The 13,193-nt window shown below is 37.2% G+C and overlaps 2 protein-coding genes across 4 annotated transcripts in view; both read left to right on the forward strand.

The window, feature by feature from the left end:
* Positions 1 to 13,193, forward strand: part of LOC126797663 (uncharacterized) — a 251,411-nt gene that overhangs the window by 136,158 nt on the left and 102,060 nt on the right. The window contains exon 4 of one of the 3 annotated variants that reach the window (XM_050524345.1): positions 9,941 to 9,950. The exons of the other annotated variants lie outside the window; for them this stretch is intronic. The gene's annotated coding sequence lies outside the window, so the exon portion shown is untranslated. Of the gene's footprint in view, positions 1 to 9,940; positions 9,951 to 13,193 lie in introns of those variants that run through there. 3 annotated transcript variants of the gene reach the window in all.
* On the forward strand, positions 2,281 to 3,549 carry LOC126800921 (putative F-box protein At3g52320). The gene has a single exon (XM_050528353.1). The coding sequence runs from the start codon at positions 2,281 to 2,283 to the stop codon at positions 3,547 to 3,549; it is 1,269 nt and encodes a 422-aa protein (XP_050384310.1).

A 13,193-nucleotide genomic window follows, 5' to 3' on the forward strand; every position in this document is an offset into this window, starting at 1 on the left:
TGAATAGTAACAGTGAACAGTAACACTGAATAGGTCAATTCGATGATAAGCATGTGAGTTTAATATGGAGATTGTTATTTGTTAAACGTTTTGTCTTCGGACGTGTTTATAAATTATGACATGTATAAAATATAATGGATTATATATATATCGCAATACATATATATATAGTTTGCTATATAATATACTGTTATGATTTTATTGTGATGATGTCATTTTGATGACAAGATATATCGAGCATGTGATTTTGATTTGTACAATATGATGTGAGATTATTGTACGTGATTTTTAACATTGAGATTGTTAAAATGTGATTTGTCTTCGGACCTGATGTTTGGTACAATATGATGTGAGATTATTGTACGTGTTTGGCAAGTCGAAACCTAGCCTTTGGTCGGGCGAAAGTTACGATACAGTTAGAGCTCTAGTCTGTCTGCCTTAGTACTGCATGTGAGGTAACGGGTGGTTATCTGCTCATGGGTACTCAGATTGTTTTGGATGTTGGGTAGTGGGTGGCTATCCAATATCGGCGGTGTATTACGAGAGGGGTAACAGATGTGTACCAGCGTTCTTGGTACCCGTAATATAAATGCATTTGGGTAACCAGAAGGGTTACTTAGTTTCTCATGAGCGTTTTATTTCATATTTCTTTGGGACGACCAGATGGGCCGTCCATTGACTCATGAGTGCATTTATATTTGATGATTTGTGATTTTTCGTATATATTGATATGCGATTATATTTTCATTTTACTCATAGAGCTATAAGCTTACCGGGTTTGTGTTTACAATCCCGGTGCACCAATCCGATGGTGTAGGGGATAATTCCACAGGTGTTGATTAGTGGAGATTGAGTGACGACTCCGGAGGCTCGAAATCGTTCGTATCCTACTTGTGGTGAGGTTTCTAGCGTGGATTTGTGTGTGAGAATTGGTGTGGTTTTATTTGTGAGATTTGTGAGTGATTGTGAGGATTATTACATTTCCATTTTATGTATGGATTATAAATTTGGTTTGTAATAATTGGTTTATCTGAGTTGTATTGAGAACTCAGAATTGATCCGCTGTGACATTTTAAATGATTTCGATTTCATTGAGATTATTTTGTATTTAACGACTTTAAAATTTTGAGTTTAAGCTCGAAATTTTGGGGTCGCTACAGTTAGAAATGAGAAGGTTTGGGAAGACAAAGTATGTCAACCACAAAATATGCTTCTTAGTGCCCAAGTTTGGTATGCAAAGTATCTCTCCCTGAGTCCTCTCGTCCTAAGTTTGGGTGGAAAAAGCCTAATTGATCATGATTGGCTTAATGTTTGCATGGATTGTGCTTTTGATGAAAAATCTCATTCTGGTGGTGTTGCCGTGTTGGTATTGTTGTTAGGAATGCTTCCAGTCATTTTTTATGTGGGAAGGCTCTGTCTTTTTCTATTATTTTCTCAACTGCCCAGATTGAAGCTCTAGCAGGTAGTGCTGCTTCTAGTACTATAGTTTTTGAAAAGAACTTGAGTCTAGTACGTTTTGAATCAGAATCTCGTCTCTTTGTGCAAGCCTTGCATTTGATCCACGATTATGCCATCTAGTTGAGAGTGATTTATGAGGATGTTCTTTATCTCTTTCTCAACTTCTTGGTAGCAACTTCACTCATCTTTACAGAGAGGGAAACAATGCTGCTCATACCGTTACTGGTTGGGCTCTAAAAAATAGATCTCGTAATGTTTTTCTTTCATCTACTCCTTTTTTAGAGGAGATTATCCTAAAAGATCGTAATAATTGACTTTTGTTATGTTTATAACTTTCGTTTCTTCTTAAAAAAAATGGAAACTATAAATGCTTACATACATGGGGTTCCATATACATGGCGTGGAACTTCATAAAGTAATCTTAACGGTCTATGTTAAAATCATAACTTATTAAACGATCAAATGGATCTTATTTATACGTCGTACATCGAAAATTCGCAATCATTAATGTGGGTTTTTCTTGTGTATCATTGATTTATTGCATAACTATGTTTTAAAACATTAAGGGATAAGTACGTTGCAACCACATGTCCTCCTCCTTTTCCTCCCAGCCTAACCTTAATTAGGTTCGCAGCCTCAATTTTCTCTTCAGCCTCAATGATCATATTTTCGATGGATATTCGCCACCAATGCATTCCTATTTGTAGTGAGCTAATTACATTGAAACATTCGGAAGCTATCAGAATGCTACGTAAAAGTTCAATTCATCGTATACAATAGTTAAATTCAAATATGTTCTGATAAAAAGAAGAAAATAAAAAAATGCAGAAAGAGAAAGAAGACAGCGGAGGAGAAATGAAGCAGTCTTCCAGATTGCCAGAAGAGATGGTCGTACAATTCTTGTCGAGATTGCCTGCTAAAGCATTGATGCGATTCAAATGCATTCGTAAGTCGTGGTCTAATCTAATAAATAGTCCAGTTTTCGTGGCCCAGAATCTTTCTCATTCCACGAACAACAAATTCTCATCTTCCACTTGCATCCTCTCCAAGCATACTTTCCTCAAGGACAGTAACGTCACAGAAAAGAATGAAATTGCTGATATCCTTATGAATGCAAATGAAAAGAAGCAAATCAATCTGTCGTTGCTTAAACTTCGCTACGATCATAATGATGATGATCAAGAGCCTTTCTCTGTTATTGAGGACGACTTTATTGTTCCGTCACCTCTTTCTAGATATTCGTTCGCTTTAAAAATAGCAGGTCACTGTGATGGGATTATTTGTCTTCTTAACGTTGACGATATTGCTTTATGCAACCCTTCAATCAAGGAATACATTGATCTTCCAAAGTCTTGTCTTCTTCTCCCTCCCAAAAGGGAAGAAGATTATGAAGATGAAGATGAGTTTTGGGATGCATTAGAAACTGAAACGAATGCTGTGGGATTTGGCTATGATTCCAAAGCTAATACATACAAGGTTGTTAGAGTTGTCCAGGTTACTTCGGGCTATGTTTTTACGTCACATCCTTCAAGAGTAGAGGTGTACAACTTAGGTGCAACTTGTTGGAGAGAGATCAATGCAGATGTACTGGAAAGTCATGTCTTTTGGTCTCCTTCTTGCGATATGTACTTCAAGGGGGTTTATTATTGGGACGCGCATAGTTATCTTACTCCTGGAGAGTTGAAGTTCGTCATACTTGCATTTGATATGAGTAATGAGCTATTTTATTTGATATACCATCCAGAGGCTGGACGTGATCCTATCAAGAACCTTGCTGTGTGGAAAGACTCCATTGCTCTTATCTCCCATGAAAGAGATGCTCCTACATACTTCGATTTATGGCTATATGAAGACTCTAATTGCTTTAAAGGTTCGTGGACAAAATACTTCACTTTTGGACCTGTAGAAGTGGAGAATCCTCTAGTATTTTGGAACAGTAACGAGATTCTTATGGTGACTACTGAAAGCAGACGTATAATTTCTTATAACCTTGATAGCCAAACGGTCAAGTATCTCCCAATTCATGGAGTTGAAGAGCCTAGTTATATTTATGCTATTACGTATGTAAATAGCATTATTTCATTGAAATGAGAATATCTTTAGCAGCTTCTCTATTGTTGTATTTTTTATGACCAAAATAACAGGTGACCTGACTTTTAATTACGTAACTCCTTAATTTGACTTTCAGCTACATCGCTCTTCAAATATGGAGGCTTAAATTCTAAAACTAATTATTAAATTCCTTTGAAGCAACTCTATCTAATGTATAATGCTTCTTCATTTGATAAATAACATAAATTCAAACCAACTCTATAAAACACTGAATTTTCTTTTCAAGAGATTACATTGCAATATCATGGTTTGACAGTAAAAACCCTAGAACTCTCTCCCCCTAGTCGACGACCCCAAGATCTGCTCCTGGCAGCAGCCGCGATCTAGGCTGGCCATCGGGTTTCGCCGACGATGTATGGCTTGGCTATCAGACGGGATTTGCTTGCAAACCCATCTGATTTCTAGACTCAGGCAGCAACTCCAAGCTTTGACAACAAATTGAGATTTTGTTTCTTAATTAATCCAATCTTTCTATGGAGGTCTTGGCTTTCTTTTGGCTCAAGGGCAAGACATGTAGCAGTGGGATCGTGGGTCTCTGTGTTACAAGTTTTGGTTTTCTTGTAGGGGAGCGGCGGTGGTCGGTTGGCGGCATTTCATGGCAGCGGGGGTGGTGGTTGTTCTGATTTCGTCAGTTCACCACATAGAAAGGAGATGGAATGAATCTGCATCTGTATGTTTTTTTTTCGATAGTAAAAAGAATAAAAACAAACACTAGAGCTTAAAGCCCCTATTACAACATACACCAGACATATCAAAGGAGATTGCCTTTGTAATATCATTCGGAAAACTAGAGCTCCAGCTAGCAAGGCGTAGAGAAAAAACAGAATTCCTGAAATTGAATCAGATTGGATACTATAGTAAGATCTAAACATGTAGGTTGCTGAAAAAACCGTTTTAGTAACCACTGGGTCAATATCTCTAAAAAATTTTAAAATTCCTAGCTTTCCAATTGTGGTAGAGAATGATAAGACTTTTAGAAAAAGAGGCGGGATTGTTTGTAATAGACTTTAACCAATTATTAACAGAATGGATGTCATTGGTATTAATATTGTTTGCAGTGTTTCTCCAAACTTCCTTACTAAAATGGCAATGTAAAAATAAATGGTCTATATTTTCAGGTTCAGCATGACAAAGAGGACAAGTTATAGGGGCATTTGTAAAAATTTGATCTCTCGTCAAAAGACGACCTCTCAACAATTGCCAGGCAAAGAGCTTGACTTTTGGAGGGACTGGAGTTTTCCACATTTTCATAATGATTGGAGTGGCAGAATGAGAGACTAAATTAGATTGAATGAGATTAGCAGCTGACTTAATAGAGAAATGACCATTACTAGAATGACCCCAAACAAAATGATCAGTAGAAGAAAAAGGAATAGGGACTACTAAAATATGGTTTATCGTATCAGCATCAAGGAATTGCATAACATTGTTCAGATGCCACTGACCATTCAGAATAAAGTCAGAGACTGATTGATTAAGATTCAGTTGAGATCTCAGGTATTCAGGAACTAGATTCAAAAGAGGAAAAGGAAAACACCAATTAAAAAGCCAGAAATTTATGTTCTTCTCATTACTTACAATCCAACGCATTCCATCTTTACTCAGTTCCCAGTTGTCCAGAATACCTTTCCACGCAGCAGAACATTTGGCAGCTTTTTTTGCTTAAAAAAAAGAATCTTTAAATAAATATTTATCCTCAACAATTTTCACCCAGAGATTATTAGGATCAGTCAAAACCTTCCAACCAGGTTTAGCGAGAGCAGCAGAGTTAAAGTGATTAAAAGGTCTTATACCCAGACCACCTTTTGATTTAGGAGAACAAACAGCAGACCAAGCAACATGATGGGAATTAGGAGAACCCCAGAAAAAATTTCTAGCACAAGCATCTAACTGTTTCATAAGAGAGGTAGGACATTTAAAGCAAGAAAAAAGATGATTAGGCACACCAAAAATATTAGACTTAAGGAGAGTCAAACGGCCAGCTCTAGACAAACAATTTGCTTTCCAACCAGCAAGCCTTTTCTGAGTCTTTAGAACAATGTCTTTTGCATTTAAAGGATCTTTCCAGAGAATAATGTTATTAATTCCTAAATAGCGGCTAATACAAGCTTTATGAGGAATATTCAGAATTTGACTAAGTCTATTCCTAGAGCAATTAGGAACATTAGAAGAAAAATAGGCAATTGATTTAGAAAAAATTATTTGATGGCCAGAAGCAAGGGAAATAGCATTCAATTTGTTAGCAGCTAGCGAGGTTGCTTTGGAAAAAAGGAGACAGTCATCAACAAAGAATAATTGGAGATCCTAGTACTCCTAGGAGAAGAATTGTAAGCAATCTTATTAAGATGTCTAATTAAGGGTTCAAGACAAACAATAAACAAGTAGGGAGGGAGAGGATCTCCCTGTCTGAGGCCACAAAGAGGAGTAAAATGCTCAGTAGGCTTACCATTAACAAGAATAGAGAAAGAAACTGAGGAGATACAGTTAACTATTAGATTCACCCAATTGGGATGAAAACCAAAAGCCAAACAATTCTAAACATAGTTCCAATTCATAAAATCGTAAGTTTTCTCAAGATCAATTTTCAGAGCCATGTATTGAGTCTTTCTGCGTTTCTGAGGAAATAAAGAAAAAATTTCATGAGCTATTAGAATGTTATCAAAAATAGATCTGCCAGGTGCAAAAGCTCCTTGAGTATCAGAAATACAAAACGGCAAAAAGGGTTTTAGTCTATTAACTATAATTTTAGAGATTATTTTGTAACTAATATTGCAAAGACTAATAGGTCTAAAATGAGCTACTGTTTCAGGAGAATCAGTTTTGGGGATTAAAACAATATTTTTGTTAATTTCTGAAATAGAGCCATTAGAGATAAAGAAATCTTTAACAAAAGGAATAATGAGATGTTTAACCTCATTCCAAAAAGTATGGTAGAACTTAGCATGAATACCATCTGGTCCTGGGGCTTTAAGAGCTCCGATCTGAAAAATGGCATCTTGAATTTCAAGATCAGAGATTGGAGCAATAAGAGATCTATTGGTATCCTCAGAAATAACAGAGGGAATAATTTTTGTAAAATCAGAAATGGTTCTACTGTTAGGAATTGTACTAGGGGTGAATCTTTTTTGAAAACTAAAACGGAAGCAGTCTAGAATTTTAGAAGGGTCAGTAATAATAAGGCCAGTATCATCTTTAATAAAATAAATTTTCTTACGATTTTTTCGGATGAGAGATTGAGTCTCGAAGTATTTGGAATTACGATCTCCAAAATTGATCCAGTTTGATCTAGCTCGTTGAATCCAGAAAATTTCTTCATCTCTAGCAATTATGTCCAGGTCTTTTTGGATAGCATGTTCCTGAGAAAGGTATTCAGAATTTAGAGAATTGACATAATTCAATTGAGTACTGGCCAGTTGATTCATCAACTCTTTCTTTCTAGTAAAAAGATTTCCAAACGTGGACTTATTCCATTTAGAAGCAAGTAATTGAAAGCAAGAAATAAAAGAATTAAACTTTTGGAGAGGAGAGCCTAAGTAAGTATTAGAAGCAGCAGTATTTAGAACAGAAGAAAAATTCTCATGACCAAGCCACATAGCTTCAAATTTAAAGGATTTGTTAAACTTAGAACGATTATGGATTGAATCAGTAGTAAATAAGACAGGAGCATGATATGAGTGAAATATGGGTAAATTAGTTACAGTTAATTCAGGAAATAAGTTTAGATTGCCAGAATTGGCAAGAACTCTATCAAGTCTTTCATAAATTCTATGAGGGGGTCTTGATTATTACACCAAGTAAATTCATTTCCAGAAGCAGGGAGAGAAATCAGATTACAGTCATTTAGGAATTGCATGAATTGAATCATATAAGAGGAAGTACGATGTACTCCTCACGATTTTTCAGATAAATGAAGAATACAATTAAAGTCACCCATAAGAAGCCAAGGATCATCAGAAATAGGCTTCAGCATTTTCAGTTCAGACCAAAGCATAGCTTGATTGGATTTCAGAGGATACATATAAACAAAGGTAACAAAAGAAGAAGAGTTAGTCCGGAGATCCGTAATTTGACAGTGAAAGAAACGATCATGACGAGAAATAACATTAATATTAACATTGTTCCCATTCCAACATAAGATTAAACCGCAAGATTGGCCATTTGAAGAAATACAATCAAAACTAGAAAACAGTAATTTAGAAATTAGAGATTTAGCAGCATCTGAACTAAGCTTAGAGTCCAAAATACAAAAAACATCCAGATTAAGGAGCTGCTGCAAAAAAAAAAGGCTGGACTTAGGAAGCCATCCTTAGTGCAGCCTCTACAGTTCCAGGTTACACACTTAATAAAACATCTTCAGAAGGAGGGTCAGTTGCAGGGGTCATAAAAGCATCAGAATCAACATCACGTCCGCGTTTCCTTGGACGTGATGGAAACTAACAGAGTTCAAGTCAGATATAGAAACTATTAAAATCCACACCGCCAACAGAAAGAAGTTTGAATCAAAGAAGGGAAAAATCAGAATCGGCAGCGATCGGAGAAGACCGTGACACCTGCAATCACCATAGCCAAACAAATACAAATCCTCCGCGGAAATACTAGTCCATTGCAAAATCAAATCACCAAATACAATAGTTGTTCAGTGATAGTTCTTTTGGTTCCAGAGAGAGCAACGAAAAGGGGGTGACAGGAAGTAGAGAAGGAGAGAAAGCAAAATTGATATGGATGAGCAGGTCAAGGAATGAGGAAGACTAATCTGGGGGGGGCGATCAATGTTTAGGAGCCAAAGGGAACAGGAATCAAGGGTCTGAGGGTAGAAGAAAGGGGAAAGGGGGAGACGGTTCTAGAGAGAGCATCACGTTTTTTTTTTCTCTGTCTGGTTTCAGCCATCTGCATCTGTATGTTGGGCCTACGGTTTGGTGTTTTAAGCTTTTTTAGTTTTTATCTTCCAGTGGTTTTTGTTAATTTTTTTTAAAAAAGATTTTAAATACACACCCCAAATCTCTTAATAATTAATACACACTCATACTTAATACACAATTTATTTCAATTCTCATTTCAATATTTTTATTAAATACACCACATAAAAAACCTAAAAAATCACAAAATATGTCATTATTAGATATATAAGAGTACTTTTTACAATGATTAGTATATTAATATATATATATATATATATATATATATATTAACATCGTATAGATGTTCATATCGATTCTTGTTTGTTCTTACGAATCATTATAGATTGCAATTGTTTTTTTAATTATTTAATCATAAAAATGATAAACAACATCAAGAATATATATATATATATATATAATATAAGAGAAATTGATGAATTGATTGTTTGAAGAAGATGAACATTTCTTTGTTAAGAATGTATGAAGATGAAATTTAATAAATGATGAAAAATCATAATTCTTTTTCATGAATTACTTTATTTGGGACTCTAAAATAAAAAAAAATCAGTGAAAATTAAGAAATGAATTGATTGTTTGAATCTCCCACTTAATTTTTCATCAAAATATATACTAATTTAAATTTCCCTGTAAATTTTCTTATTTTAATTGTTTCTAAAAATAAATTCTTAGTTTTGATATTTTAATTTATTTTTAATTTTCTGAATTATTACATGTACATATGTAATAACCCTAATTTTTCAAAACGATATTTGATTTGAAGTAAATTCTATAAAGTTTTGAAATTCATTTAAATTGAATTTGATTGTTTGCAAGTGTTACGAAAACGGAAACGGAAACGTTCCGAGAACGTTTAATAAGAAAACGTTACGTTTCCGGACGAATTTATCGACTTTTATTCCGTCGCTCGGTTGCGAAAACTTTCTTCACGAAAGTTGTAGAGCTCGTCGATACGAGTTCGTGGATATGTGACACGTTCGAAACGGACATCGTACGTAAAAGTTATTAACGTCGGAAGTTAGTTTCCGATTTGGAAACTGGTATAAATAGAACATTTATGAGATTAGGGTTTCCATAATTGGAAACCCTCTCTCTCCCATTCAGCCCGCCTCCCTCTCTCTCTCTCTCTCTCTCTCTCTCTCTCTCTCTCTCTCTCTCTCTCTCTCTCTCACTCTCTCCCTCACGACACTCTCTCCCGAAACCATCGATCTCCCTCCCCGATCTCCACCACCGCGCGTCCGTGAGCCACACCGCCGGCACTACGAGCGTCGCACGGCCTCCAGCAGTCGACCCCGAGGTCGACGCACTGTCTCTCGCCGTCGTGGAGACGCGTTGCACGTCACCGAGCCAAGACCGACTGGTTCGAGCTCGTCGGCGATCCTCCGGTGCTTCCACGGCGTGATAGAGGTAAGGGTTGTGAAATTGAATGGGTTGTGATGTTGTTGTGTTGATTTTGGAGGTTTTTGTGGAGAATCGGAGGTGGATGGAGGAGAGGGATACCGCCGCCTAGAGGCGGCGCGTGTGGGAGTATGGGGCAAGCCATGGGTGGTCGGAGACCGTAGGAAGGTGGAGGGAAGGAAGAGGGTGGTTTTGGAGGCGGCGGTGGCGTGATACGCGCCGTGGTTAGCCTCGGCGCGTGGGCCCCACGCGCGGCCGCCGGAGGTGGCGCGTGTGCCACACGCGCCGCCACGTGCGGCGGTGGGAACAGTTTTGACAGAAGGGTATTTTGGTAATTTACTGTGCACGGTAAATGTAAATGTAAATTTTAATTACTGCGGTAAATGTAATTAAATTTTACCTTCGGTAAATGTAAATATATATTACTTTCAGTAAATGTAAAAAGTAATTTTGTAAAAGGGTAATTTAGTAAATTTTATTTACTGAATTTGTATTTACATTTAAATCGTACGTATACGTACAGAAATACGTATTAATATTTATACATACAGAAATACGTATATAATATTTATACGTACAGAAATACGTATTAATATTTATACGTACAGAAATACGTAGTAATATTTATATGTACAGAAATACGTATATAATATTTATACGTACAGAAATACGTATTAATTGCATATTTGTACAGTATCCGGGAATAGTAACAGTGAATAGTCCCACTGAACAGTAACTTCGTAAAACCGAAAAATTGCTGAACAGTAACAGATTATTAATGTTTCGGCATTTAAAGGTTATGAAACGATTCTAAATTCTTCTCTTATCTTTTCAAGGTGATCGTTGAACCGAGGAAATGAATTATCATCGGGAATTGTGGAATTACGCTCGAGTCGTTAAGGTGAGTAAAATCTCACTGAATTACGAATCTACCCTCATGGTGATTCAACATTTTTGCAAGTGTGTTTATCAAATGAATTACAACATGTATATAATTTAGTGGACTACATATATACAGTATAATGGTAATAAGTACATATATATATATATAGTTCATTAAATTACGTACTGTTATTAATCCATTAACAATAGTCATTCGGTGACGGAAAATTGTGCATGAGTATGTGATTTAAATGGTACGATATGATGTGAGAATATCGTATGTAATTCTTCAGGTGTTTATGAAATATGACATGTATAGGATATAGTGGACTATGTATATATTGTATAAATGGTAATAAATACGAATATATATAGTTTGCTATATAATATACTGTTATGATTTTTATTGTGGTGATATCGTGAAAGTTTTAAAACGTACAATATGATGAGTGATTATCGTACATGATTTTTATCACGGAGAATGTTAAAAATTGTGATTTGTCTTCGGACGTGATGTGTGGTACAATATGATGTGAGATTATTGTACGTGTTTGGCAAGTCGGAACCTAGCTTTTGGCCGGGCGAAAGTTACGATACAGTTAGAGCTCTAGTCTGTCTGCCTTAGTACTGCATGTGAGGTAACGGGTGGTTATCTGCTCATGGGTACTCAGTTTATTTTGGATGTTGGGTAGCGGGTGGCTATCCAATATCAACGGTGTATTACGAGAGGGGTAACAGATGTGTACCAGCGTTCTTGGTACCCGTATTATAAATGCATTGGGTAACCAGAAGGGTTACTTAATTTCCTCATGAGCGTTTTATTTCATATTTCTTTGGGTCAACCAGATGGGCTGACTATTGACTCATGAGGGCATTTATATTTGTTGTTTTGTGATCTTTCGTATATATTGATATGCGAACTGTATTGTGATTTTACTCATACGAGCTATAAGCTTACCGGGTTTGTGTTTACAATCCCGGTGCACCAATTCGATGGTGTAGGGGATAATTCTGCAGGTGCTGATTAGTGGGGGTTGAGTGACGACTACAGAGGCTCGAAGTCGTTCTTATCCTACTTGTGGTGAGGTTTTAGCGTGGGTTTGTGTGTGAGAAGTTGTGTAATTTCATTTGTGAGATTTGTGAGTGATTTGTGAGGATTATTACATTTCCATTTTATGTATGGATTATAAATTTGGGTTGTAATAATTGGTTGACTGAGTTGTATTGAGAACTCAGAATTGATCCGCTGTTACACTTTAATGATTTCGATTTATTTGAGATTATTTGGTGTTTAACGACTTTAGAATTTTGAGTTTTTAAGCTCGAAATTTTGGGGTCGTTACAGTTGGTATCAGAGCCTAAGTGCGTATTTGGCGATTATCAATACCATCCGGGAGCGATGATCCGACTGCAGGCGGGCTCCCATCACATGCTCCTCGGTATTGATATGTCGTCGGGTACGCGAGAGTGTTTTAGGAGCCATACCTAATGGTTTGGTCCTCCGAGAAGTATCATGATGATACTTCGATGATTCATCTTATCCTGAAATTCATGTTATTACCTATTGAATCTGTTTTAGTTGAATTCGAAATTTCACAAGTATTGACTAAGTGTTTCGTTGTTTGAAGGTGATGAACGCTGATAAGGGCCGAGGACAGGTCCGAGGACGGGCGAGAGGCGGAGGTCGAGGTAGGACCACAGGCCGAGTCCGCAACGTGGAGAACCTTTATGAGGAGGCTGCTCCACATGAAGAGCAGGTAGGCCGAGGTCGAGGTAGGACCACAGGTCGAGTCCGCAACGTGGAGAACCTTTATGAGGAGGCAGCTCCACAGGAGGAGCAGGTTGAGCCAGCTCCTGCGGTTAGAGATGACGGTCGAGTGTTGAAGCTGATCAAGGATATTAGTGCACTGTCAGCTCCGACCTTTCATGGGGGACTAGATCATATGGTAGCTGACCATTGGATCGAGGGTATGGAGACTTATTTTGAGATGATAGAGTGCACAGAGATTGAGAAGAGAAAGATAGCTACATTCTTTCTCAAGGGTGATGCTCTAGATTGGTGGAAGAGCATGAGACAGACTGTAGATGTGTCTACATTCACATGGGGAGGTTTCACCACCATATTCCGAGAGAAGTATTTTCCAGCCTCAGTACAGGAGGACTTAGAGTTGGAGTTTCTGGCATTGGTACAGGGAGACATGACCATTAGAGAGTATGATGCACGATTCTCGCAGCTGTATCGGTATGTCAGACCTATGGGTACGACTGCTTTAGCTCAGAAGTATCTACGTGGGCTGAAACAAGAATACAAGACCCTGATATCAGTCCTTTGCCTGACTACCAGGGAGCAAGCAGAGAAGACTCAAGCAGGTGATGTGGGGAACAGAGATGCAAAGGGGAAAGGCAAGGCAATCTATACAGGCAGCG

Source organism: Argentina anserina, chromosome 6, assembly GCF_933775445.1.
Source record: "Argentina anserina chromosome 6, drPotAnse1.1, whole genome shotgun sequence".
Taxonomy (NCBI): Eukaryota; Viridiplantae; Streptophyta; class Magnoliopsida; order Rosales; family Rosaceae; genus Argentina; species Argentina anserina.